Source organism: Pelodiscus sinensis, chromosome 29 (assembly GCF_052426305.1).
Source record: "Pelodiscus sinensis isolate ZL-2025 chromosome 29, ASM5242630v1, whole genome shotgun sequence".
Taxonomy (NCBI): domain Eukaryota; kingdom Metazoa; phylum Chordata; order Testudines; family Trionychidae; genus Pelodiscus; species Pelodiscus sinensis.
The window spans coordinates 13876408-13901653 of NC_143080.1; the positions used below are offsets into that span (position 1 = coordinate 13876408).

Below are 25246 nucleotides of genomic sequence, written 5' to 3' on the forward strand. Positions count from 1 at the left end.
GCTTCCCGTGCTGGGCCTGCTCGGCTCCCCCCCCCCGCTCTGCCCCCGCCAGCCGGAGCCCAGCCCCCACCCGCCCTTGGTCCCAGCGCCTGACAGCTGGGGCGGGGAGGCCCCAGCCCTGGTGGGCCCGAGCCAGCACCCACAGCCCCTGGGCAGCCACGGCACACCCAGCCTCCAGCCCCGGAGCTCGGGCAGCCGGGCAGTGCGGTCCCAGCCGCCTCTGGGGATTCAGCAGCCAGGCAGCGCGGTGGCCACAGTCCCAGGCCCGAGCCCCCACCCTTAGCCCCCCAATCCCCTGAGCTCCCCCACCCCCTGCCCTGACTCCTGCACCCCCAGCCCCACCCTCAGCCCCCCCAGCCCCCAATCCCCTGAGACCCCCCACACCCACCCCCTGCCCTGACTCTTGCACCCCCAGCCCCACCCTCAGCCCCCAGACCCCAATCCCCTGAGCTCCCCCACCCCCTGCCCTGACTCCTGAACCCCCAGCCCCACCCTCAGCCCCCCAGCCCCCAATCCCCTGAGACCCCCCACACCCACCCCCTGCCCTGACTCTTGCACCCCCAGCCCCACCCTCAGCCCCCAGACCCCAATCCCCTGAGCTCCCCCACCCCCTGCCCTGACTCCTGCACCCCCAGCCCCACCCTCAGCCCCCAATCCCCTGAGACCCCCACACCCACCCCGTGCCCTGACTCTTGCACCCCCAGCCCCACCCTCAGCCCCCAGACCCCAATCCCCTGAGCTCCCCCACCCCCTGCCCTGACTCCTGCACCCCCAGCCCCACCCTCAGCCCCCAGACCCCAATCCCCTGAGCTCCCCCACCCCCTGCCCTGACTCCTGCACCCCCAGCCCCACCCTCAGCCCCCAATCCCCTGAAACCCCCACACCCACCCCGTGCCCTGACTCTTGCACCCCCAGCCCCACCCTCAGCCCCCAGACCCCAATCCCCTGAGACCCCCACACCCCAACCGTCTTGACTCCTGCACCCCCACCCCCTGCCCTGCGCCCCCACCCACACTTCTGTGTCTTGCAAGCAGAGTTGAGTTGCAGCCCCCCAACCTGCCCTGAGCCCCCGGGGGTTGCAGTGCCCCAGGCCTGTAAGAAACGTCGCTTCCTTTCACCCGCTGGCCGTGGCCTTTGCCGATGGGGGCCCGGTGCCGGGGCTGAGCCGCACGAGCTGGCCAGGCTGGTCTGTGAGCCCCAGGATGGTTTGCTGCCCTGAACTGGGCTCCTACCCGCGGGCTGCCCCCGTCGGGGGGGGGGGCGCAGGGCCCTGGGCTGGCCGGCCGGCTGGGCAGTGGGGGGGTATTTTGCTGGCACTTTTTGGCGGACAAAGGAGGGACCTGAACAGGCGCCTGCTGCATTCTGAGCGGGGAGGCCGTGGCCTGCGCCCGGCGCCCTCGCGCTATTAGAACGACAAAGCGAACGTTGAACGGACTCAACTGGCCAGCTCAGGGGTGGGCAACAGTTTTCAATGGGGGGGGGGGGGGCTGCACTTTTCTGCGCCATTAATGGAGGGGGCGGGGTCCGGGTGCAGGAGGGGGGCTGACCTGGTGCAGGGTGTGGGGGTGCATGGAGGGTGTTTAGGGGCAGGGAGTTGGAGTGGGGGTGGGGGAGGGGAAGGGTGTTTGCAGGGGTGTGTGACATGGGCAGGAGGTTGGACGGGGAAGGGTTTGGGTGCGGGGGGGGGTGACCAGGGCAGGGGGTTGGACGGGGGAGGGTTTGGGTGCGGGGGGGGCAGGGCAGGGGGTTGGACGGGGGAGGGTTTGGGTGCAGGGGGGGCAGGGCAGGGGGTTGGACGGGGAGAGGGTTTGGGTGCGGGGGGGTGACCAGGGCAGGGGGTTGGACGGGGAGGGCTTGGGTGCGGGGGGGGCAGGGCAGGGGGTTGGACGGGGAGGGTTTGCGTGCGGGGGGGGCAGGGCAGGGGGTTGGACGGGGGAGGGTTTGGGTGCAGGGGGGGCAGGGCAGGGGGTTGGACGGGGGAGGGTTTGGGTGCAGGGGGGCAGGGCAGGGGGTTGGACGGGGGAGGGTTTGGGTGCGGGGGGGGCAGGGGGTTGGTGTGGGGGTTAGGGTTTGGGTGCGGGGGGGGACAGGGGGTTGGCGTGGGGGTTAGGGTTTGGGTGGGGGGGGCAGGGTGTTGGCGTGGGGGTTAGGGTTGGGGGGGGCAGGGGTTGGCGTGGGGGTTAGGGTTGGGGGGGGCAGGGTGTTGGCGTGGGGGTTAGGGTTGGGGGGGGCAGGGGTTGGCGTGGGGGTTAGGGTTGGGGGGGGCAGGGGTTGGCGTGGGGGTTAGGGTTTGGGGTTGGTGCCAGACCGGGAGCTCCCTGCGGCTCGCCGAGCGAAGGGGCGACGTGAGCCGGGGAGGATAAACCGGGCCGAGGGGGCTGGTTTTGGCCTGGCCGGCACTGGGGTGGCGGCTGCTGGAAGCCGCTGGACGAGGTCACTGCTGAAGGGTTCAGAGCAGGGAGCAAGGGCTGGAAACCGGCCTCGGGCAGCCCAAGGGAGGAGCTCAGCCCAGCCGGCCCCCGAGGCCGGGTTGCAGGGACGCGGGCCCCAGGGTGGCTGTTCACAAGGGCGGCAGGGAAGGCTGGAACCATCGGGGCCGGGAGCTGCAGCCAGAGGCCCAGGTGGGAGCAGGGAGTGAAGCTGGAAAGGTGCCCAGGGGCCCGGCTGGGCCTCCATCCCTGCAGGGTTTCACTCAGGACTGGCTGCTTTCCGGCTCTGCTCTGGGGCTCAGGCGGGAAGATCACAGGCTCCCTCTGGCCCCGGGGCCCGGCATTAGCCAATGGCACCAGGAGCTGCAGAGCCAGGGCTCCCTTGCAGGCTGCCCTGCCCCAGCCAGCCCACAGCCTGCCCGGCGGAGCTGGCCTGGCTCCCATTCGGAGCCGGAAGGGGGCTGTTCCCAGAGCGCCGCCAGGATCCTCCCGCCCACCCCGTAAGGAGCAGGGAGCCCGGCCTCCCGGGTTCAGTTCCCAGCTCCGCTACCGAGCTGCTGGGTGACCTTGGGCCAGGACCGGGCTCCGCGCCTCGCTGTCTCCTTGCACGGAGCGACTGCAAGGCAGGGCCGCCGCACCCCACTGACCTGGGCGCCGGCAGTACAGGGCCCTGTTTGCCCCTGGCCAGGCGGCTGGGGGTGCAAGGGGCTCGCTGGGAATTCCCTGGGCCGAGAGCTCTAGCCAGCAGCGACAGGCTCCGCGGGCGTGTGGGCGAGTTCCCGACGCGGCCGCCAGCGCAGCCCTGGCTCCCGCGCAGCGAGGGAGGGTCCTCGGGCGCAGGGAGCGGGCTGGTTCTCCGGGCAGGGCTCGCCCCGTGGCTCTTGCTGGAGGCTGCTCCAGAAAGCAACAGGCAGGCCAGTGCGGCCTGGCCCGGGGAGTCCCGCGTCTCCCGGCCCTGTTCTGTCACAGACCGTGGGCCCTGCAGCCGCCCTCCGGCCAGGTCAGGAGACTCCCCCCCCCCCCCCCACGGCTGTTCCCACAGACCCGGCTCACAGCACCCCTGGGGATCACTTCTGCTACGACGGGGGGGGGGGTGCCAGCCAGCCGGGAATAGTCGGGAAAGCGGGGCCCAGTCACACGCCCCTTTCACAGTCCCAAGCCCTATTGACAGTCACACGCCCCTGGACAGTCACGGCTCTTGCTGGAGCTGAGGGCTCCAGGGCTCCCGCGGTTCCTGCGCATTGAGACACCCATGAGCAAGGCACGTTTTCAAAGGTCCTGCCCAGAGGTCCCACCTGCTTGGTTCTCACCCCGCAGAAGGACGCAGCGTCCAGACCAGGGGCCCCCCCACGGCCCCCCATGGCCCCCAGGCACCAGCTAAAGAGCCGACTGGCTGGGCTGGTGAGCGTTTGAATCCTTCTCCTCTGGCTTTGGAGCTGCAGCGTTAGCCCCACCCCCACTGCCTTGCCCTTCCCCGCCAGGTCTGCAGTCTCCGGCTGGACTGGGGTCCCCTTTCCCTCCTTCTAGGGGCCGACCGGGGCCGGGGAATCCGTCAGCTCAGCCCAGGTACCCCGGCGGGTACCTGAGTCCCTGGTCAAGAGATGCTCCATTTTCACTCAGCCAGAACCACCTACTTTATCCAGGGTCGGCAGCCGCCTCTCACGAGCCCCCTTGGCCGGTCTGTGCGGTGCCCCAGAGCAGGGCAGGGGCCGTCTCTCACGAGCCCCCTTGGCCGGTCTGTGCGGTGCCCCAGAGCAGGGCAGGGGCCGCCTCTCACGAGCCCCCTTGGCCGGTCTGTGCGGTGCCCCAGAGCAGGGCAGGGGCCGCCTCTCACAAGCCCCCTTGGCCGGTCTGTGCGGTGCCCCAGAGCAGGGCAGGGGCTGTCTCTCACAAGCCCCCTTGGCCGGTCTGTGCGGTGCCCCAGAGCAGGGCAGGGGCCGTCTCTCACGAGCCCCCTTGGCCGGTCTGTGCGGTGCCCCAGAGCAGGGCAGGGGCCGCCTCTCACGAGCCCCCTTGGCCGGTCTGTGCGGTGCCCCAGAGCAGGGCAGGGGCCGTCTCTCACGAGCCCCCTTGGCCGGTCTGTGCGGTGCCCCAGAGCAGGGCAGGGGCCGTCTCTCACGAGCCCCCTTGGCCAGTCTGTGCGGTGCCCCAGAGCAGGGCAGGGGCCGTCTCTCACGAGCCCCCTTGGCCGGTCTGTGCGGTGCCCCAGAGCAGGGCAGGGGCCGTCTCTCACGAGCCCCCTTGGCCAGTCTGTGCGGTGCCCCAGAGCAGGGCAGGGGCCGTCTCTCACGAGCCCCCTTGGCCGGTCTGTGCGGTGCCCCAGAGCAGGGCAGGGGCCGCCTCTCACGAGCCCCCTTGGCCAGTCTGTGCGGTGCCCCAGAGCAGGGCAGGGGCCGTCTCTCACGAGCCCCCTTGGCCGGTCTGTGCGGTGCCCCAGAGCAGGGCAGGGGCCGTCTCTCGCGGCGGTGCCCCCTTGCAGGCTCTGTGTGAGCCTGTTTGTCTCAGTTCTTGCACCAGGGTGGCACCGGCCTCTCCCACTGCTCCCCCGGCCCCCCCGGTGCTTTCCGTGGATCCGGGGACTCCGCCTTTCTGCCGAGACACATGCACCCCCCTGCCGGGCGGTGCCGGCTCTAGTTCCGTGTCTCAGCCCCGCTATGGGGCGGTAGCACCAAGACTCCCTTCCTGCGGCACCGCTTCCCTTAACAGGGCAGGGTCCATATGGCACCTCGCTTGCTCTGGCCTGTTTTCGGGCACCACCTGCCCATGTTGACCTGTCCATGGTCCTGCTGCTCCCTGAGGCTCCCTCTCCCAGACGGCTCTGGCCCTGCTGCTGCCTTGTACATGGCCCTGGCTGGTCACTTCAGCAGCGCCTCGGGCTGGCTGCTTCACGGCAGCAGGACCCCTCCGCTCGTTCCTGGGGCAGGGAGAAGCAGGCCCACAAGGCCTCCAGCCCCGCCACAGTCGGTGTAAACTCCTCCCTTCCCTTAGCTACTCTACCCTGCCCTGGGCTGAGATCTAACCTGCTTCCCCACCACCTCCTGAGCCCTCCATTCAGGCCCGTGGTGCCTGCTCCCTCCCGTCGGTCTATGCAGGTGCCCTTCGTAGTTGCCCTAACTTTGAGCCGTAGCTTTGGGGAGCCTGGAGTCTTGATGGCAGATTCCCCGGGTTGTGACGTCCTCCGACAACGGTCTCTTCACTCCCATCTCCTAAGCGCCCATCAAGGGAGGACAATACTGTCCTAACATGCCTACTGTCCGGCCCCTCTGGACGGGCCCTGGGACAGGACAGCGAGTGGCACATGGGGGTGTGAAATTGCCTTTTCACGGCATTGCAAGCGGACACGTGGCGCGTCCACGGAGTGTCACAGCTTCTTCAATGCCAAGCTGTGGCCAGACACGGCCTGGTCCCTCACACAAGCCTTTCGCTGGGTGCACTGTCCTTTGCCGGGCTGTGACCTGAGCATGAGCAGCTGATGCCGAGAGCAAGGGGGACGGTTTCTCCAAGGCAGTGAACCAATTCCGGGCATGTTTGTTTCCGTTGCGCACAGCAGCAAAGCTAAAGTGCACCGGTGCTGGCAACAGCAAACCCAGCGCTTCCCACGCGCCGCGCCGGCACTCGGGAGTCCGGGCAGGCCGCTGCCAGACGGCAGCACCACGCCGAGAAGCATGTTCCTTGTGATTTGGGGGGTGCAAACCGAGTGGCTTCCAACATCCCTGGTTGGAAGGAGACGGTTGGGGTGACAGACCGTGCACCCCCGTCCGCAGCCAGTAGACTAGGGAGGGTTTATTGCTCCTCAGAGATCCAGCGTGGCCGGGGTCAATGTGGACATCGGAGTGAGGGGGCTGGCAGCCTCAGAGCCCGCGAGGCAGAAGTGCACAGGCCCCAGGTCCCCCAGCTCTCTATTTAGCCCTTTCCCTTCATGTTTGCCCCACCAAGACTAAACGAACACCCCCAGCCACTGGTCCTGAGCCCCCCGCTGCTCCGCCTCCTCCATTGTTCTGCTCCCAAACCCAAGGTGAATCTTGTCGCCTGGACGTGAGACGCTGACACACGTCCACAGTGAGTCATGCCTGGCCTCTCCCCCCTCATGCAGAGAGCTGCAAAAAATGTGGGGGGAGACTGAGGTACACGCACACGCACACACACGCACACACGCACACACGCACACACACACGCGCACACACGCACGCACACACGCACGCACACACCCACACACGCACACCCACACGCACACCCACACGCACACCCACACACACCCACACACACCCACACACACCCACACGCACACACGCACACACACGCACACACGCACACACGCACGCACACACACGCACACACGCGCACACACACGCACACCCACACGCACACCCACACGCACACCCACACGCACACCCACACACACACACACCCACGCGCACACACACACACACGCACACACGCACACACACGCACACACACCCACACACACCCACACACACCCACACGCACACACACACGCACACGCACACACACGCACGTACACTGCAGTACCCCCCACTAGGTCGGTCACAGTTGGTTTCCAACATCCCTGGTGCTGGAGAATGGCCTCAGCTGGAATATTGTGTCCAGTTCTGGGCATCACATTTCAAGAAGGATGTGGAGAAATTGGAGAGGGTCCAGAGAAGAGCAACAAGAATCATTAACAGGTCTAGAGAACATGCCCTGTGAAGGAGACTGAAAGAACTGGGCTTGTTTAGTTTGGAAAGGAGAAGATTGAGGGGGGACGTGATAGCGGTTTTCAGGTATCTAAAAGGTGTCACAAGGAGAAGGGAGAAAACTTGTTCATCTTGGCCTCTGAAGACAGAACAAGCAGCAATGGGCTTAAACTGCAGCCAGGGAGGTTTAGGTTGGACATTAGGAAAAAGTTCCTGCCTGTCAGGGGGGTCAAACACTGGAATAAATTGCCCAGGGAGGTTGTGGAATCCCCGTCTCTGGAGATATTGAAGAGCAGGTTCGATAAGTGTCTGCCAGGGATGGTCTAGGGTGCTGGGTCCTGCCGTGAGGGCGGGGGCTGGACTCGATGACCCTCGAGGTCCCTTCCAGTCCTAGTGCTCTGGGATTCGATGAGGTCCCATGGGCTGCTGTGGAACAGCCAACAGGCTGCAAACAGGCAAATTCCAGTGTCCTGCTTGCCCCCACGTGCTTCCTCAGCTTCCGGGCTCCACCTGCCCGCACTGATCTGTCCATGGTCCTGCTGTTCTCCCAGCCCGCTAGGCAGCCAGGCTCCCACTTCCAGTGCCAGGCAGCAACTGACTGCTCTGTCTCTGCTGCCTCTTTTCTATGGCCCTTCCCTGGCCAGTGCCCGGAGCCTGGGGCTGACTTGCTGGGTGCCCTGGGGTGAGCCTCTTTCCCTCGGTGCCGGGGGCACATCTGTGCTGAGGGCCCTCGCTGCTCCGTGGGAGAGGGAAGGCAGAGGGGTGAGCTTCCCTCCCTAGTGCTTATGAAGGGCTTTGGAGTCAGACGGGGAGGGCTGGCCCAGCCTGGGCCTCTGGAGAGATGGGTTCGAGTCCCAGTTCTGCTACTGGCTCCCTGTGAGACATGGAGGGGCTTTGGAGATTCCCATCCAGCTCCGTGCCTCAGTTTCTCCACCCTTTGTCTGCCTTGTCTAACTGGACTGAAAGCTCTTTGGGGAAGGGCTGTTCCTCTTGCTGCGAGGACACTGAGTGGTGGGTGCAAGGCTCAGCCAGCCCTCCCCTGCAGTGAACAGGGCCGTTTGCTCCTCGCCGAGCAGTGGCGCAGGCTGGCTGCAGACTCAGGCGCTACTGCTCAGCTCACGTGGGGCAGCTGCCGAAAACATCTGGTCAGTTAGGCCACATCTACACTAGGAGATTATTTCCAGGTTGCTAAGTTCAACTTCTGGACTCCGATTTACAAATTTGAACTCGCGTGTCCTCACTCTGGGGGGAGTAGAATGGAGTCAGAGGCAGGCGCCGTCAATGTGGACGTGCATTCAGAGCCTCAGAAAGCTCTCCGGGCAGCTGCTGTAGGACACCTCCCAGAGGGCAGTTAATTCAAGTTAGCGGCACCGGAGTGTCCACACTAACTTGCACTTACAAGTTCAGAATTAGCGTTGTGCTGCTGGGGGGATGCAGTGTTGGCAGGCTGCGTTGCTGGGGGGATGCAGTGCTAGACGACTGTGTTGCTGGGGGGATGCAGTGTTGGCAGGCTGTGTTGCTGGGGATGCAGTGCTAGACGACTGTGTTGCTGGGGGGATGCAGTGTTGGCAGGCTGTGTTGCTGGGGATGCAGTGCTGGACGACTGTGTTGCTGGGGGATGCAGTGCTAGCCTTTTGTATTGCTGGGGGATGCAGGGCTAGCAATTTGTATTACTGGGAGATGCAGCGTTAGCAGCCTGCGTTGCTGAGGAATGCAGTGCTGGCAGGTTGTGTTGCTGGTGAATGCAGTGCTGGATGACTGTTTCTGAGGAAAGCAGTGCTAGCCGTTTGTATTACTGGGAGATGCAGTGTTGGCAGTTTGTGTTGCTGGGGGATGCAGTGCTGGCAGTTTGTGTTGCTGGGGGATGCAGTGCTGGCAGGTTTGTTGCTGGGGGATGCAGTGCTAGCAGTTTGTGTTGCTTGGGGATGCAGTGCTGGCAGGTTTATTGCTGGGGGGATGCAGTGCTGGCAGGCTGTGTTGCCGGGAGGATGCGGTGCTGGCAGGTTTGTTGCTGGGGGATGCAGTGCTGGCAGTTTGTGTTGCTCGGGAATGCAGTGCTGGCAGGTTTGTTGCTGGGGGATGCAGTGCTGGCAGGTTTGTTGCTAGGGGATGCAGTGCTGGCAGTTTGTGTTGCTGGGGGATGCAGTGCTGGCATTTCGTGTTGCTGGGGGATGCAGTGCTGGCAGGTTTTTGCTGGGGGATGCAGTGCTGGCAGTTTGTATTGCTGGGGGATGCAGTGCTGGCAGTTCGTGTTGCTAGGGGATGCAGTGCTGGCAGGTTTGTTGCTAGGGGATGCAGTGCTGGCAGTTCGTGTTGCTGGGGGATGCAGTGCTGGCAGTTCGTGTTGCTAGGGGATGCAGTGCTGGTAGGTTTGTTGCTAGGGGATGCAGTGCTGGTAGGTTTGTTGCTAGGGGATGCAGTGCTGGCAGTTCGTGTTGCTGGGGGATGCAGTGCTGGCAGGTTTGTTGCTGGGGGATGCAGTGCTGGCAGTTCGTGTTGCTGGGGGATGCAGTGCTGGCAGTTCATGTTGCTAGGGGATGCAGTGCTGGCAGGTTTGTTGCTAGGGGATGCAGTGCTGGCAGTTCGTGTTGCTGGGGGATGCAGTGCTGGCAGGTTTGTTGCTGGGGGATGCAGTGCTGGCAGTTCGTGTTGCTGGGGGATGCAGTGCTGGCAGGTTTGTTGCTAGGGGATGCAGTGCTGGCAGTTTGTATTGCTGGGGGATGCAGTGCTGGCAGTTCGTGTTGCTGGGGGATGCAGTGCTGGCAGTTCATGTTGCTAGGGGATGCAGTGCTGGCAGGTTTGTTGCTAGGGGATGCAGTGCTGGCAGTTCGTGTTGCTGGGGGATGCAGTGCTGGCAGGTTTGTTGCTGGGGGATGCAGTGCTGGCAGTTCGTGTTGCTGGGGGATGCAGTGCTGGCAGGTTTGTTGCTAGGGGATGCAGTGCTGGCAGTTTGTATTGCTGGGGGATGCAGTGCTGACAGTTCGTGTTGCTGGGGGATGCAGTGCTGGCAGTTCGTGTTGCTGGGGGATGCAGTGCTGGCAGTTCATGTTGCTAGGGGATGCAGTGCTGGCAGGTTTGTTGCTAGGGGATGCAGTGATGGCATTTCGTGTTGCTGGGGGATGCAGTGCTGGCAGGTTTTTGCTGGGGGATGCAGTGCTGGCAGTTTGTATTGCTGGGGGATGCAGTGCTGGCAGTTCGTGTTGCTAGGGGATGCAGTGCTGGCAGGTTTGTTGCTAGGGGATGCAGTGCTGGCAGTTCGTGTTGCTGGGGGATGCAGTGCTGGCAGTTCATGTTGCTAGGGGATGCAGTGCTGGCAGGTTTGTTGCTAGGGGATGCAGTGCTGGCAGTTCATGTTGCTAGGGGATGCAGTGCTGGCAGGTTTGTTGCTAGGGGATGCAGTGCTGGCAGTTCGTGTTGCTGGGGGATGCAGTGCTGGCAGGTTTGTTGCTAGGGGATGCAGTGCTGGCAGTTTGTATTGCTGGGGGATGCAGTGCTGACAGTTCGTGTTGCTGGGGGATGCAGTGCTGGCAGTTCGTGTTGCTGGGGGATGCAGTGCTGGCAGTTCATGTTGCTAGGGGATGCAGTGCTGGCAGGTTTGTTGCTAGGGGATGCAGTGATGGCATTTCGTGTTGCTGGGGGATGCAGTGCTGGCAGGTTTTTGCTGGGGGATGCAGTGCTGGCAGTTTGTATTGCTGGGGGATGCAGTGCTGGCAGTTCGTGTTGCTGGTGAATGCAGTGCTGGATGACTGTTTCTGAGGAAAGCAGTGCTAGCCGTTTGTATTACTGGGAGATGCAGTGTTGGCAGTTTGTGTTGCTGGGGGATGCAGTGCTGGCAGTTTGTGTTGCTGGGGGATGCAGTGCTGGCAGGTTTGTTGCTGGGGGATGCAGTGCTAGCAGTTTGTGTTGCTTGGGGATGCAGTGCTGGCAGGTTTATTGCTGGGGGGATGCAGTGCTGGCAGGCTGTGTTGCCGGGAGGATGCGGTGCTGGCAGGTTTGTTGCTGGGGGATGCAGTGCTGGCAGTTTGTGTTGCTCGGGAATGCAGTGCTGGCAGGTTTGTTGCTGGGGGATGCAGTGCTGGCAGGTTTGTTGCTAGGGGATGCAGTGCTGGCAGTTTGTGTTGCTGGGGGATGCAGTGCTGGCATTTCGTGTTGCTGGGGGATGCAGTGCTGGCAGGTTTTTGCTGGGGGATGCAGTGCTGGCAGTTTGTATTGCTGGGGGATGCAGTGCTGGCAGTTCGTGTTGCTAGGGGATGCAGTGCTGGCAGGTTTGTTGCTAGGGGATGCAGTGCTGGCAGTTCGTGTTGCTGGGGGATGCAGTGCTGGCAGTTCGTGTTGCTAGGGGATGCAGTGATGGTAGGTTTGTTGCTAGGGGATGCAGTGCTGGTAGGTTTGTTGCTAGGGGATGCAGTGCTGGCAGTTCGTGTTGCTGGGGGATGCAGTGCTGGCAGGTTTGTTGCTGGGGGATGCAGTGCTGGCAGTTCGTGTTGCTGGGGGATGCAGTGCTGGCAGTTCATGTTGCTAGGGGATGCAGTGCTGGCAGGTTTGTTGCTAGGGGATGCAGTGCTGGCAGTTCGTGTTGCTGGGGGATGCAGTGCTGGCAGGTTTGTTGCTGGGGGATGCAGTGCTGGCAGTTCGTGTTGCTGGGGGATGCAGTGCTGGCAGGTTTGTTGCTAGGGGATGCAGTGCTGGCAGTTTGTATTGCTGGGGGATGCAGTGCTGGCAGTTCGTGTTGCTGGGGGATGCAGTGCTGGCAGTTCATGTTGCTAGGGGATGCAGTGCTGGCAGGTTTGTTGCTAGGGGATGCAGTGCTGGCAGTTCGTGTTGCTGGGGGATGCAGTGCTGGCAGGTTTGTTGCTGGGGGATGCAGTGCTGGCAGTTCGTGTTGCTGGGGGATGCAGTGCTGGCAGGTTTGTTGCTAGGGGATGCAGTGCTGGCAGTTTGTATTGCTGGGGGATGCAGTGCTGACAGTTCGTGTTGCTGGGGGATGCAGTGCTGGCAGTTCGTGTTGCTGGGGGATGCAGTGCTGGCAGTTCATGTTGCTAGGGGATGCAGTGCTGGCAGGTTTGTTGCTAGGGGATGCAGTGATGGCATTTCGTGTTGCTGGGGGATGCAGTGCTGGCAGGTTTTTGCTGGGGGATGCAGTGCTGGCAGTTTGTATTGCTGGGGGATGCAGTGCTGGCAGTTCGTGTTGCTAGGGGATGCAGTGCTGGCAGGTTTGTTGCTAGGGGATGCAGTGCTGGCAGTTCGTGTTGCTGGGGGATGCAGTGCTGGCAGTTCGTGTTGCTAGGGGATGCAGTGCTGGCAGGTTTGTTGCTAGGGGATGCAGTGCTGGCAGTTCATGTTGCTAGGGGATGCAGTGCTGGCAGGTTTGTTGCTAGGGGATGCAGTGCTGGCAGTTCGTGTTGCTGGGGGATGCAGTGCTGGCAGGTTTGTTGCTAGGGGATGCAGTGCTGGCAGTTTGTATTGCTGGGGGATGCAGTGCTGACAGTTCGTGTTGCTGGGGGATGCAGTGCTGGCAGTTCGTGTTGCTGGGGGATGCAGTGCTGGCAGTTCATGTTGCTAGGGGATGCAGTGCTGGCAGGTTTGTTGCTAGGGGATGCAGTGATGGCATTTCGTGTTGCTGGGGGATGCAGTGCTGGCAGGTTTTTGCTGGGGGATGCAGTGCTGGCAGTTTGTATTGCTGGGGGATGCAGTGCTGGCAGTTCGTGTTGCTAGGGGATGCAGTGCTGGCAGGTTTGTTGCTAGGGGATGCAGTGCTGGCAGTTCGTGTTGCTGGGGGATGCAGTGCTGGCCGTTCGTGTTGCTGGGGGATGCAGTGCTGGCAGGTTTCTTGCTGGGGGATGCAGTGCTGGCAGGTTTGTTGCTGGAGGATGCAGTGCTGGCAGGTTTGTTGCTGGGGGATGCAGTGCTGGCAGTTCGTGTTGCTGGGGGATGCAGTGCTGGCAGTTCGTGTTGCTGGGGGATGCAGTGCTGGCAGGTTTGTTGCTAGGGGATGCAGTGCTGGCAGTTCGTGTTGCTGGGGGATGCAGTGCTGGCAGGTTTCTTGCTGGGGGATGCAGTGCTGGCAGGTTTGTTGCTGGAGGATGCAGTGCTGGCAGGTTTGTTGCTGGGGGATGCAGTGCTGGCAGTTCGTGTTGCTGGGGGATGCAGTGCTGGCAGGTTTGTTGCTGGGCAGGGCGTATTTTAACCCTGCTTCTCTCTGGTTCTTGCAGTTTGTGCACATGGTCCAGGTGAGCTTCCTCATTCGCGCCTTCGGTTCAGCATTCACCTTGGACCTGGAGCTGAACCAGTAAGTGGTTCCTGGGGCTGCAGGCCTGCTGGCTCCGTGCCAGGGCAGGCTGCGTGGGAGCCGGCAGAACGGGCCTGGGAGGCAGCTCCCCCAGTGCCAGCGCTTGGGGCAGGGGCTCAGCAGCTGGAGGCGGCGTTCTGGAGCACGTCTCCGCTCGGGCCCCTGAGCAGTGTTCCCTGTAAGCTGGGCACCTGGGCAGCCACTGACACGTCCCCAGCTGATTAGCAGGGCGCTCACTGCCACCCACCGCCGGCAGCAGGTGCCTCCAATGGTGGTGCACATCTTCGTGCACAGGACATTTATTCCGCACATGGGTGGACAAAATTAGAGGGACCCTTGATCAGCATGAGCCATGCAGGGCACCAAGGAGATGATGGGGCCCACGAGGGTCAGAGAAGAGGGGCCGCGTGCTCAGTGGTGCTCGCACAAGGCTTTGAGCACATCTGCCAGCGACACGCCGGGGGGCACCGTGTGCCTGGCACCGTGCTGGGCTGGCTCCAAGCTCCGGCATCAGGTGAACGTCGCCCCCTTAATATTTCATGCACCCTCTGCAGCCGCCCGGCTCTGACACGAAGCCCCGGGCCCAGTGTCAGCAGCCTGAGGTGCGCTCCAGAGTTTGGCTGTAATGGGAGCCCGAGTGATCAGCCTGAGTGGCTGGCGATTGGGTTTCTGCGAACCTCTGCCCTGCCCTGCCGCGCTGCCCAGGTGGGGGGGGCTGATTCCAGGCCCCCGCCCGCTCCCAGCCCAGCTCCCTCCAAGGCACCTGGTGACCCATGTCCTCTCTCATCTTTCCATCCATGTGCGGGATACGTTTTATGGGCACCGAGGCATGTGCAGATGTGCACCACCAGTAGAAACAAACCCCTGGCTGGGGCGCTCTGCTGATCAGCTGGGCAGCGTCTGAATCTGTCCTGAGCGGCCGCCGAGGCGCCCGGCTCCCAGGGAACGCTGCCGGTGCCCCCGCGAGCCCCCAGGCCAGTGGGGAGCAGGGCCTGGGTGGACGGTGTATTCGCGGGAGGGGACGGGCAGCTGGGTGCATGGTCCAGGCAGGCACAGCGGGAATGACCAGGGATGCTCTGACACACGGAGGGCAGGGGGGCCTGGTTAATCTGACCCCGCAGCCCCCTGCCCTAGTCCCACCTGAGCCAGCAGCAGCACCTCACCTCTCGCCCTCTCCTTCCCGGCAGCCACCTGCTCTCCTCCCGCTATGTGGAGCGGCACTTTGGCAAGGATGGGAACAGCAGCCACAGCCCGGTGAGTGGGAGCAGCCGGGCACTGGGGCTTGGCGCAGGGCTGGGGGCCCGGCCGAGGCTTTGTAGGAGGCGGACGTGGACCCCCGGGACGGGCGGGGCTGGTAGGAGGCACGGGATGGGGCGGCCGCAGTGGGGGCTGGCCTGTGAGAGCAGCCGCAGCCGGCAGGGCCAGGGCGTGGCCAGGGGTCAGGAGAGTGGCAGGCCCAGCTGCTCGTGGCTAGAATGGGGGTGAATTTAGCAAAGTTAAGCGCACGAGGGAGCCGCTTGTGAACTGGGTTGCCAGATAGTTTCACAAAAAATACCAAACACGGTGGGAAAAAAATTGGTTGAGAAACCCCCCCCCCCCAGGGACCACAGTTGTTGAGGAAAAAACCAAAATGGGGACCACAGTTGTCCTGTATTTTCTGGGTTTTTTACCGGACAGAAGCTGCAAATACTAGACCAATACTGGGCACCTGGCAACCCTACTTGTGTGGCCCATGTAACACCACAAAAGCACGTTTGGACGTTAGTGCTAATTACCTGTGGAACTCACTGCCACAGGGTGACCTCCAGGCTAAGAATGCAGCAAGCTTCCAGTAGGGACCAGGACTTTCTACTGCTGGATGGCTTGTGGCAGGGGAGTGACTCTGCTGGAGCCCAGCTCTGTCTAGGATGGGGCCTGTCTCAGGGAGAAATGATCTGGGTGCCTCCAACTTCCTCCCGTATCTGGAGGCAGGGGCCTGGGCTAGCGGGGCCTTGGCAGGCCAGGAAGCGGGTGGCCCGGGGGTGGCGCTCCCATTCAAAGCGAGGGGTCACCGCGGGCCCCCGTGGCCGGAAGGCTCCCCAGAGCCCCTGCGTCCAAGAGGAGCCTGACTCGGTGCAGCCCCAGGCCAGGGAGGGGACCTGCCCGAAGCAGGCTCCAGCCAGACTCCAGCTCTGGCGGGCTGGGAATCCAGGCAGGGGGGAGGGAGGGGCACTGCCTGGGCTGGGGGGGCGGGGCTGGCAGGGGCTGCGGGGGGGGAGGGAGGGAGGGGCACTGGCTGGGCTGGCAGATGCTGCAGGGTGGAGGGAGGGGCACTGACAGGGCGGGGGGCGGGGCTGGAAAGGGCTGTGGGGGGGAGGGAGGGGCACTCGCAGGGCTGGGGGGGCTGCGGGGGGGGGAGGGAGGGGCACTGGCAGGGCGGGGGGGTTGCGGGGGGGAGGGAGGGGCACTGGCAGGGCGGGGGGGGGCTGCGGGGGGGAGGGAGGGGCACTGGCAGGGCGGGGGGGGGCTGCGGGGGCGGCCATGTTCAAAAGCCGAATGGGCCCTTCCCGAAATACCCTGGCGGGGTGCGAGCCCGGCCAGCGCGGAACTGGAGCAGTAACGCCCAGGGAATGTGACACGAACAGCAGGAGCTGGGCTGACAGCCCTGCCCTGCCCTGCCCCCCTCTGCCCTGCCCCCCTCTGCCCTGCTCTGCCCTCCCCCCTCTGCCCTCCCCCCTCTGCCCTGCCCTGCCCCCCTCTGCCCTGCCCTGCCCTCCCCCCTCTGCCCTGCCCTGCCCCCCTCTGCCCTGCCCTGCCCTCCCCCCTCTGCCCTGCCCTGCCCCGCCCCCCTCTGCCCTGCCCTCCCCTCTCTGCGCTCCCCCCTCTGCCCTGCCCTGCCCTCCGCTCTCTGCCCTCCCCCCTCTGCCCTGCCCTGCCCTGCCCCCCTCTGCCCTGCCCCCCTCTGCCCTGCCCTGCCCTCCCCCCTCTGCCCTGCCCTGCCCCCCTCTGCCCTGCCCTCCCCCCTCTGCCCTGCCCTGCCCCGCCCCCCTCTGCCCTGCCCTCCCCTCTCTGCGCTCCCCCCTCTGCCCTGCCCTGCCCTCCGCTCTCTGCCCTCCCCCCTCTGCCCTGCCCTGCCCTGCCCCCCTCTGCCCTGCCCCCCTCTGCCCTGCCCTGCCCTCCCCCCTCTGCCCTCCCCCCTCTGCCCTGCCCTGCCCTCCCCCCTCTGCCCTGCCCCCCCTGCCCTGCCCTGCCCCACCCCCTCTGCCCTGCCCTGCCCCGCCCCCCTCTGCCCTGCCCCCCTCTGCCCTGCCCTGCCCTCCCCCCTCTGCCCTGCCCTCCCCCCTCTGCCCTGCCCTGCCCTCCCCTCTCTGCCCTCCCCCCCTGCCCTGCCCTGCCCTCCCCTCTCTGCCCTCCCCCCTCTGCCCTGCCCTGCCCTCCCCCCTCTGCCCTGCCCTCCCCTCTCTGCCCTCCCCCCTCTGCCCTGCCCTGCCCTCCCCTCTCTGCCCTGCCCTCCCCTCTCTGCCCTCCCCCCTCTGCCCTGCCCTGCCCCCCTCTGCCCTGCCCTGCCCCCCTCTGCCCTGCCCTGCCCTCCCCCCTCTGCCCTGCCCTGCCCTCCCCTCTCAGCCCTCCCCCTCTGCCCTGCCCTCCCCCTCTCTGCCCTGCCCTCCCCCTCTCTGCCCTGCCCTGCCCCCCTCTGCCCTGCCCCCCTCTGCCCTGCCCTGCCCTCCCCCCTCTGCCCTGCCCTGCCCTCCCCCCTCTGCCCTGCCCTGCCCTCCCCTCTCAGCCCTCCCCCTCTGCCCTGCCCTCCCCCTCTCTGCCCTGCCCTCCCCCTCTCTGCCCTGCCCTGCCCCCCTCTGCCCTGCCCCCCTCTGCCCTGCCCTGCCCTCCCCCCTCTGCCCTGCCCTGCCCTCCCCCCTCTGCCCTCCCCCCCTCTGCCCTGCCCCCCTCTGCCCAGCCCTGCCCCCCTCTGCCCTGCCCTGCCCTCCCCCTCTCTGCCCTGCCCCCCTCTGCCCTGCCCTGCCCTCCCCCTCTGCCCTGCCCAGCCCTGCCCCCCTCTGCCCTGCCCTCCTCCTTTTTGCCCTGCCCCCCTCCCCCCCTCTGCCCTCTCCCCCTCTGCCCTGCCCCCCTCTGCCCTGCCCTGCCCTCCCCCTCTCTGCCCTGCCCCCCTCTGCACTGCCCTGCCCTGCCCTGCCCCCCTCTGCCCTGCCCCCCTCTGCCCTTCCCTCCCCCTCTCTGCCCTCCCCCTCCCTCCCCCTCTCTGCCCTGCCCTTCCCCTCTCTGCCCTCCCCCTCCCTCCTCCTCTCTGCCCTGCCCTCCCCCTCTCTGCCCTCCCCCTCCCTCCCCCTCTCTGCCCTGCCCTCCCCCTCTCTGCCCTCCCCCTTCCTCCCCTCTCTGCCCTGCCCTCCCCCTCTCTGCCGTCCCCCTCCCTCCTCCTCTCTGCCCTGCCCTCCCCCTCTCTGCCCTCCCACTCCCTCCCCCTCTCTGCCCTGCCCTCCCCCTCTCTGCCCTCCCACTCCCTCCCCCTCTCTGCCCTGCCCTGCCTGGCTCCTCTGCCCTGCCCCACTGGAGCTCCCCTGCCCTCCCCCCTCTGTCTGCCCTGCTCATGCCCTGCCTCTCCTGAGCCCTCTGCCCGCGGCCACAGGGACCCTCCTCTGCCCCCCGGCTCAGGGCTGGGCTCTGCGGTCGGTGCAGAGACAGCTGCTATAAATAGACCCAGCAGAGCAAGGGGGTTTCCGAGCCAGCCAAGGGCTGCAGCGAGTGCGTCAGCGCCTGGCACACGTGTGCGCGGGCATGTGGAGGGGAGGGGCACCGTGGCCACAGGCGAGGGCCTCCACGCCCGGCTCGTGCAAACGTGCACTTGCACACGCATGTGACCGTGAGAGGCGGCAGACAGGTCCGTGGCCACAGCCTGCACACAGGTAAGCAGACCGTGCCCATGCAGGCGTGTGCGGGTAGGGAGCACGCACAGGGACGTGGTCCTGAAATGGGAGCACAGGACACGCAAAGACCAAAGCGCTGGTCAGCGGCTGAGACGCGCGGGCAGCCGGGCACACACAAGCACACGCTTGTACACGCCCCGACACCCCGGCAGGACAGGCACCCGTGGCCTGGCCTGCCTGAGCCCCACACGCCGCTGCTGCCCTGTGAGACGGGTGCAGCAAGCCCTGGTGAGCATGAGCCCTCGCATCCGGCGCTGAGCGGCCACTGGGGGGACGGAGGCAGAGAGGGGCCGGGACTCCCCCACAGTCAGAGCCAGGCATGGGGCCCAGGAGCCTGGCTCCTCCTTCGGCCCCTGGGCTCTGCCCGGCCCCGCGCTGACGCTCTGCTGCCCGTTGCTCTGTTGCAGGGCGCGGGGGAGCACTGTTACTATCAGGGCAAACTCCGAGGGGAGCCGAGATCTCTGGCCGCTCTGTCCAGCTGCCACGGGCTGCAGTGAGTACCAGTGCGGCGGGGGCAGGGGGCAGGGGGCAGGGACAGAGCCCCGGGAAGCTCTGATGCTGGACTGGCAGGGGCAGGGAGGGGGCACTCACCTTAGGAGCGGGCATGGCCCTGCTCTGCTGGGCACCGCAGGGAGAGGGAGGGGCAGCAGACAGGCTGGGGAACTGCGCGGCCAGTGGCCCTGGAAGGGGCTGGGGGGGGGTAGGGCTGCAGCCACGTGTGACAAGGGGGCGTCTGCTCTCCCCGCAGCGGGGTCTTCTCGGACGGGCGGGACACGTACCTGATCGAGCCCCGCGGAGCAGCCGAGCGTGGCCAGGTAAGGGCTGGGCTGGAATTCCATCCCCCCCGGGCTGCCTACTTGGGTTCCCGCTCACCTGGCTCCTGTTCCCTGGGGAGGTGAAGGGGAGGCCCAGGGTCACTGCATTGCCAGCCATCGGGGCGCAAACCCAGCTTCCCGAGGCTGACGCAGGCGCTGGGTTCTGGGCACTCAGATGCGGGCGCTGAGTTCCAGGAGCTCGGACACTGGTAACGGCTCGGGGGCCGGTGCCGGGAGCTCGGACACTGGTAACGGCTCGGGGGCTGGTGCCGAGAGGTTGGACACTGGTACCGGCTCGGGGGCCGGGAGCTCGGACACTGGTACCAGCTCGGGGGCCGGGAGCTCGGACACTGGTACCAGCTCGGGCGCCGGGAGCTCGGACACTGGTACCGGCTTGGGGGCCGGTGCCGAGAGGTTGGACACTGGTATTGGCTCGGGGGCCGGGAGCTCGGACACTGGTACCGGCTCAGGGGCAGGCGCTGGGAGCTCGGACACTGGTATTGGCTCGGGGGCCGGGAGCTCAGACACTGGTATTGGCTCGGGGGCCGGGAGCTCAGACACTGGTACCGGCTCAGGGGCAGGCGCCGGGAGCTCAGACACTGGTATCGGCTCGAGCGCCGGGAGCTCGGACACTGGTATTGGCTCGGGGGCCGGGAGCTCAGACACTGGTACCGGCTCGGGGGCCGGGAGCTCGGACACTGGTACCGGCTCGGGCGCCGGGAGCTCGGACATTGGTACCAGCTCGGGGGCCGGGAGCTCGGACACTGGTACCGGCTCGGGGGCCGGGAGCTCAGACACTGGTACCGGCTCGGGGGCCGGGAGCTCAGACACTGGTACCGGCTCGGGGGCCGGGAGCTCAGACACTGGTACCGGCTCGGGGGCCGGGAGCTCGGACACTGGTACCGGCTCAGGGGCAGGCGCCGGGAGCTCGGACACTGGTACCGGCTCGGGCGCCGGGAGCTCGGACACTGGTACCGGCTCGGGCGCCGGGAGCTCGGACACTGGTACCGGCTCGGGCGCCGGGAGCTCGGACACTGGTACCGGCTCAGGGGCAGGCGCCGGGAGCTCGGACACTGGTACCGGCTCGGGCGCTGGGAGCTCGGACACTGGTATCGGCTCGGGCGCCGGGAGCTCGGACACTGGTACCGGCTCGGGCGCCGGGAGCTCGGACACTGGCCTGGTCCCGCCTGCCTTGGCCTGTTGAGCTCCAAGCCCTGCCCTGAGCCTGCAGCCGGGGATTTCCCAGAGAGCCGCCTTCCCCGTGTTGCCATGGCAGCAAATGGAAGGAGACTCCATTGATGTCTGCTCCCCATCCAGTCATTAGCCTCCCCTCCCCCACGCTCCCGTAGTCCATGGAGTGTCGCCCCTCCCCCGTCCTTTCCTCGGTTTCCCCAATCCCGTGCCAAACCTGCAGGGTGGGCTGCAAGGCCTGCTGGGACGAGAGCCCTGTGGGGTCTCTGAGTCCCTCAAGCCCCCATAGAGGGGGGCAGTGGGGGGCCACGAGGGGCCTCCCCTCGAGCTGCCAGGTCTGTGCAGGGTCCGGGTCAGCCGTGGACACTCCCCTCCCCCACTCCTGCCGCCTTGCGCCTTGCAGGCCCCACCAGCCGCAGGCGTGGCCAGTGAGCGGTCCCTGGGGTCCCCGTGGAGCCAGGGGGCGGCCTGGCCGGCTCTCCGTGTCGGGGGTGGACTCTGCCCCGGCACTCGCGCGTCTGGCACAGGTGCCGGTCCCGGACCAGACAGCTCCTGTCGGGCCAGCGCCGGGACCCCGGACCCCGGACCCCGGACCCCGGACCCCGGACAGTGCTGCCCCCCGGGGCAGTCAATCTGGGGGCCTGCTCCCCTCGTCCTGCTCCTCCCTTGCAGGCAGCCACCATGACTGACCCAGCCCCACCTGCTCCGCTCCCTCAGCTGGGAGCCGGTTGGGGGAGCTCAGCAGGCTGGGGCCAAGACCCCCCACCTAGGATCACAGAACCACAGACCCCCACGGCAGGCAGAGCCCTCGGGGGGCATCGAGTCCAGCCCCCCGTCCGGAGCAGGACCAGCCCCGACTCATCCCGGGGGGGGGAGCACGGGATGAGGGGGTCCCTACTGCCGGCACCAGCCCCCCAGTGACGCCCAAGGCCGTGTCTCCTGGGGGAGGGGGCGCAGTGAGGGGGAGGGGACAGAGCAGGGTGTGGGGCTCGGGGGAAGGAGCGCAAGGGGGGTGGGAAGAGGCAGGGTGGGAGCTCAGGGGCAGGTGGGGGGTTGTCCAGGGTGCCCAGCCCCTAAGGGAGGCAATGAGCTGGGGGCAGGGGATGGGTGTTGCCCCCCCCCCCCGCGGGGAGCTCTCCCCCTCCTGCCACCCGCTCAGGAAACCCAGGCTGGTGGCTCCTGGCCCCAGTCCGCCCTGCGGAGGGGCCCTGGCTCCGGCCGGGAAAGCCGCCGGTGACCGACCTGCTCTCCCGTTCCCTGCCAGGGGCCCGTGCCTCACCTGCTCCAGCGGATGCCTGCTCCCCCCCGCGCTCGGGGCTGCACGGAGCCAGGTGAGTGGGGTGCGCGGCACCGTCCCCCTCACAGCCGGGCCTGCAAGTTGGGGTGGGGGCCGCTGAGCTGAGGAGCAGAAGCTGCTTCTACCTGCCCCCATTCTCTGGGCTGCCCCCAGGGGTTGCCTGCCCGGCGCACCCAGCACTCTGCCTGTGCCGAGCGCTCGCTCCCTTCTCCCCGGCGTCCGCCCCGCCTCGCCACAGACCCTGGGAGGAACCCTAGGGAGCCAGAGCCAGGGGTCTCGTCCCTCCTTCCGTGGGGCACGGGCCTCCCCAGGCGTCTCTTGGGGGCTCTGCTCTCTGGGTAGGGGCAGCCCCGGGAGACTCGCAGCCTCCTAGGGAAGCAGGATCCGTCCTGGCCAGGCCAGAGCCGGCCACGTAGCCTTTTGCAGGCCGGCTCCGACTTCTTCCGTAGTTCCCAGGGGAGCGCCCCGGGCCCCTGGCAGAGCAGCCCCCCCCCCCCCCGCGTTCCGGTGCGGGGGGCTCTGCTCACAGGCAAAGCCCCTCCCGCTGGGCTGCTGAGGGCCCGGGGCCTGGTGGCTGGCCAGTGCCCCCCATGTCTCAGCCAGCCCTGAGAGCCGCTCTTCCCCCTCTGGGCCAGGCACACGCCGGGGTCCTACAAAGTCTTGCAGCACGTTCCCCCTCCGCCCCCTCGGCTCCTGCTGGCCCTGGCCCTGGCCTACCTCCCCTACTCCCCCCCGCCCCCGTCCTGGCTGGGGGATCCAGCCCCATCTGCCCTAACCGGGCTGCTCTTCTGCCCAGGCTGCCTCTTTGCTGCCCTGAATCCCTCCAGGCCAGACACCCGGCCCAGGCTGAGGAGGAGGCGGCAGGTAGGGCCCTGCTCAGCCAGCGGCTGTGGGGAGGGGGGCCTGCGGGGAAATGCTGGGGGGGATGGGGAGCTGTGCACTTGGGGTGGGGGAGACTGGAGGAAGCTGAGGGCTCAGGCTTGTAGGGGTAGGGGAGCTGAGGGCTCAAGGGTGGGGGCAGGGTATTAGAGAGCTCAGGGATGGGGAGGGAAGTAGAGAGCGCAGTGGGGGGGCGCTGAGGGCTTGGGTTGGGGGGAGGGAAGTAGAGAGCGCAGTGGGGGGGCGCTGAGGACTCGGGGTGGGGGAAGGGAAGTAGAGAGCGCAGTGGGGGGGCGCTGAGGGCTCGGGGTGGGGAGAGGGAAGTAGAGAGCGCAGTGGGGGGGCGCTGAGGGCTTGGGTTGGGGGGAGGGAAGTAGAGAGCGCAGTGGGGGGCGCTGAGGGCTCGGGGTGGGGGGAAGGGAAGTAGAGACTGCAGTGGGGGGCGCTGAGGGCTTGGGTTGGGGGAGGGAAGTAGAGAGCGCAGTGGGGGGCGCTGAGGGCTTGGGTTGGGGGAGGGAAGTAGAGAGCGCAGTGGGGGGCGCTGAGGGCTCGGGGTGGGCAGAGGGAAGTAGAGAGCACAGTGGGGGGGCGCTGAGGGCTCGGGGTGGGGGGAGGGAAGTAGAGAGCGCAGTGGGGGGTGCTGAGGGCTCGGGGTGGGCAGAGGGAAGTAGAGAGCACAGTGGGGGGGCGCTGAGGGCTTGGGGTGGGCAGAGGGAAGTAGAGAGCACAGTGGGGGGGCGCTGAGGGCTCGGGGTGGGCAGAGGGAAGTAGAGAGCACAGTGGGGGGGCGCTGAGGGCTCGGGGTGGGCAGAGGGAAGTAGAGAGAGCAGTGGGGGGCGCTGAGGGCTCGGGGTGGGCAGAGGGAAGTAGAGAGCGCAGTGGGGGGTGCTGAGGGCTCGGGGTGGGCAGAGGGAAGTAGAGAGCACAGTGGGGGGCGCTGAGGGCTCGGGGTGGGGGGAAGGGAAGTAGAGAGCGCAGTGGGGGGCGCTGAGGGCTCGGGGTGGGCAGAGGGAAGTAGAGAGCGCAGTGGGGGGCGCTGAGGGCTTGGGGTGGGCAGAGGGAAGTAGAGAGAGCAGTGGGGGGCGCTGAGGGCTCGGGGTGGGCAGAGGGAAGTAGAGAGCGCAGTGGGGGGCGCTGAGGGCTCGGGGTGGGGGGAGGGAAGTAGAGAGAGCAGTGGGGGGCGCTGAGGGCTCGGGGTGGGCAGAGGGAAGTAGAGAGCACAGTGGGGGGGCGCTGAGGGCTCGGGGTGGGCAGAGGGAAGTAGAGAGCACAGTGGGGGGTGCTGAGGGCTTGGGGTGCGGAGAAGGGAAGTAGAGAGCGCAGTGGGGGGTGCTGAGGGCTCGGGGTGGGCAGAGGGAAGTAGAGAGCACAGTGGGAGGGCGCTGAGGGCTTGGGGTGGGGGGAGGGAAGTAGAGAGCGCAGTGGGGGGCGCTGAGGGCTCGGGGTGCGGAGAAGGGAAGTAGAGAGCGCAGTGGGGGGCGCTGAGGGCTCGGGGTGGGGGGAGGGAAGTAGAGAGCGCAGTGGGGGGCGCTGAGGGCTCGGGGTGCGGAGAAGGGAAGTAGAGAGCGCAGTGGGGGGCGCTGAGGGCTCGGGGTGCGGAGAAGGGAAGTAGAGAGAGCAGTGGGGGGGTGCTGAGGGCTCGGGGTGGGGGGAGGGAAGTAGAGAGCGCAGTGGGGGGCGCTGAGGGCTCGGGGTGGGGGGAGGGAAGTAGAGAGCGCAGTGGGGGGCGCTGAGGGCTCGGGGTGGGGGGAGGGAAGTAGAGAGCGCAGTGGGGGGCGCTGAGGGCTCGGGGTGGGGGGAGGGAAGTAGAGAGCGCAGTGGGGGGGCGCTGAGGGCTCGGGGTGGGGGGAGGGAAGTAGAGAGCGCAGTGGGGGGCGCTGAGGGCTCGGGGTGGGCGGAGGGAAGTAGAGAGCACAGTGGGGGGCGCTGAGGGCTCGGGGTGGGGGGAGGGAAGTAGAGAGCGCAGTGGGGGGGCGCTGAGGGCTCGGGGTGGGGGGAGGGAAGTAGAGAGAGCAGTGGGGGGCGCTGAGGGCTCGGGGTGGGGGGAGGGAAGTAGAGAGCGCAGTGGGGGGGCGCTGAGGGCTCGGGGTGGGGGGAGGGAAGTAGAGAGCACAGTGGGGGGGCGCTGAGGGCTCGGGGTGGGGGGAGGGAAGTAGAGAGCGCAGTGGGGGGGCGCTGAGGGCTCGGGGTGGGGGGAGGGAAGTAGAGAGCACAGTGGGGGGGCGCTGAGGGCTCGGGGTGGGGGGAGGGAAGTAGAGAGCACAGTGGGGGGGCGCTGAGGGCTCGGGGTGGGGGGAGGGAAGTAGAGAGCGCAGTGGGGGGGCGCTGAGGGCTCGGGGTGGGGGGAGGGAAGTAGAGAGCGCAGTGGGGGGCGCTGAGGGCTCGGGGTGGGGGGAGGGAAGTAGAGAGCGCAGTGGGGGGGCGCTGAGGGCTCGGGGTGGGGGGAGGGAAGTAGAGAGCGCAGTGGGGGGCGCTGAGGGCTCGGGGTGGGGGGAGGGAAGTAGAGAGCGCAGTGGGGGGCGCTGAGGGCTCGGGGTGGGGGGAGGGAAGTAGAGAGCGCAGTGGGGGGGCGCTGAGGGCTCGGGGTGGGGGGAGGGAAGTAGAGAGAGCAGTGGGGGGGTGGGCGCTCAGGGCAGGGCGGCTTGCTGAGTTTCCAGGGCCAGCCCAGACAGTCCAGAACCGAAGGCGAGAGGCTGGGCGGGCCAGGGACCCAGGGCGAGGGTCCCCAGAGGG

The 25246-nt window shown here is 66.9% G+C and overlaps 1 protein-coding gene across 3 annotated transcripts in view; it reads left to right on the top strand.

Annotated features, from left to right (window-relative positions):
* ADAM11 (ADAM metallopeptidase domain 11) overlaps nucleotides 1-25246 on the top strand; it is a 55961-nt gene that overhangs the window by 3539 nt on the left and 27176 nt on the right. For all 3 annotated transcript variants that reach the window (XM_089773920.1, XM_089773921.1, XM_089773919.1), the window contains exons 3-8: nucleotides 13336-13412; nucleotides 14600-14666; nucleotides 18739-18824; nucleotides 19080-19146; nucleotides 21602-21668; nucleotides 22431-22498. In XM_089773920.1, the coding sequence (XP_089630046.1) occupies nucleotides 13336-13412; nucleotides 14600-14666; nucleotides 18739-18824; nucleotides 19080-19146; nucleotides 21602-21668; nucleotides 22431-22498 (432 nt within the window). The remainder of the gene's footprint in view (nucleotides 1-13335; nucleotides 13413-14599; nucleotides 14667-18738; nucleotides 18825-19079; nucleotides 19147-21601; nucleotides 21669-22430; nucleotides 22499-25246) is intronic.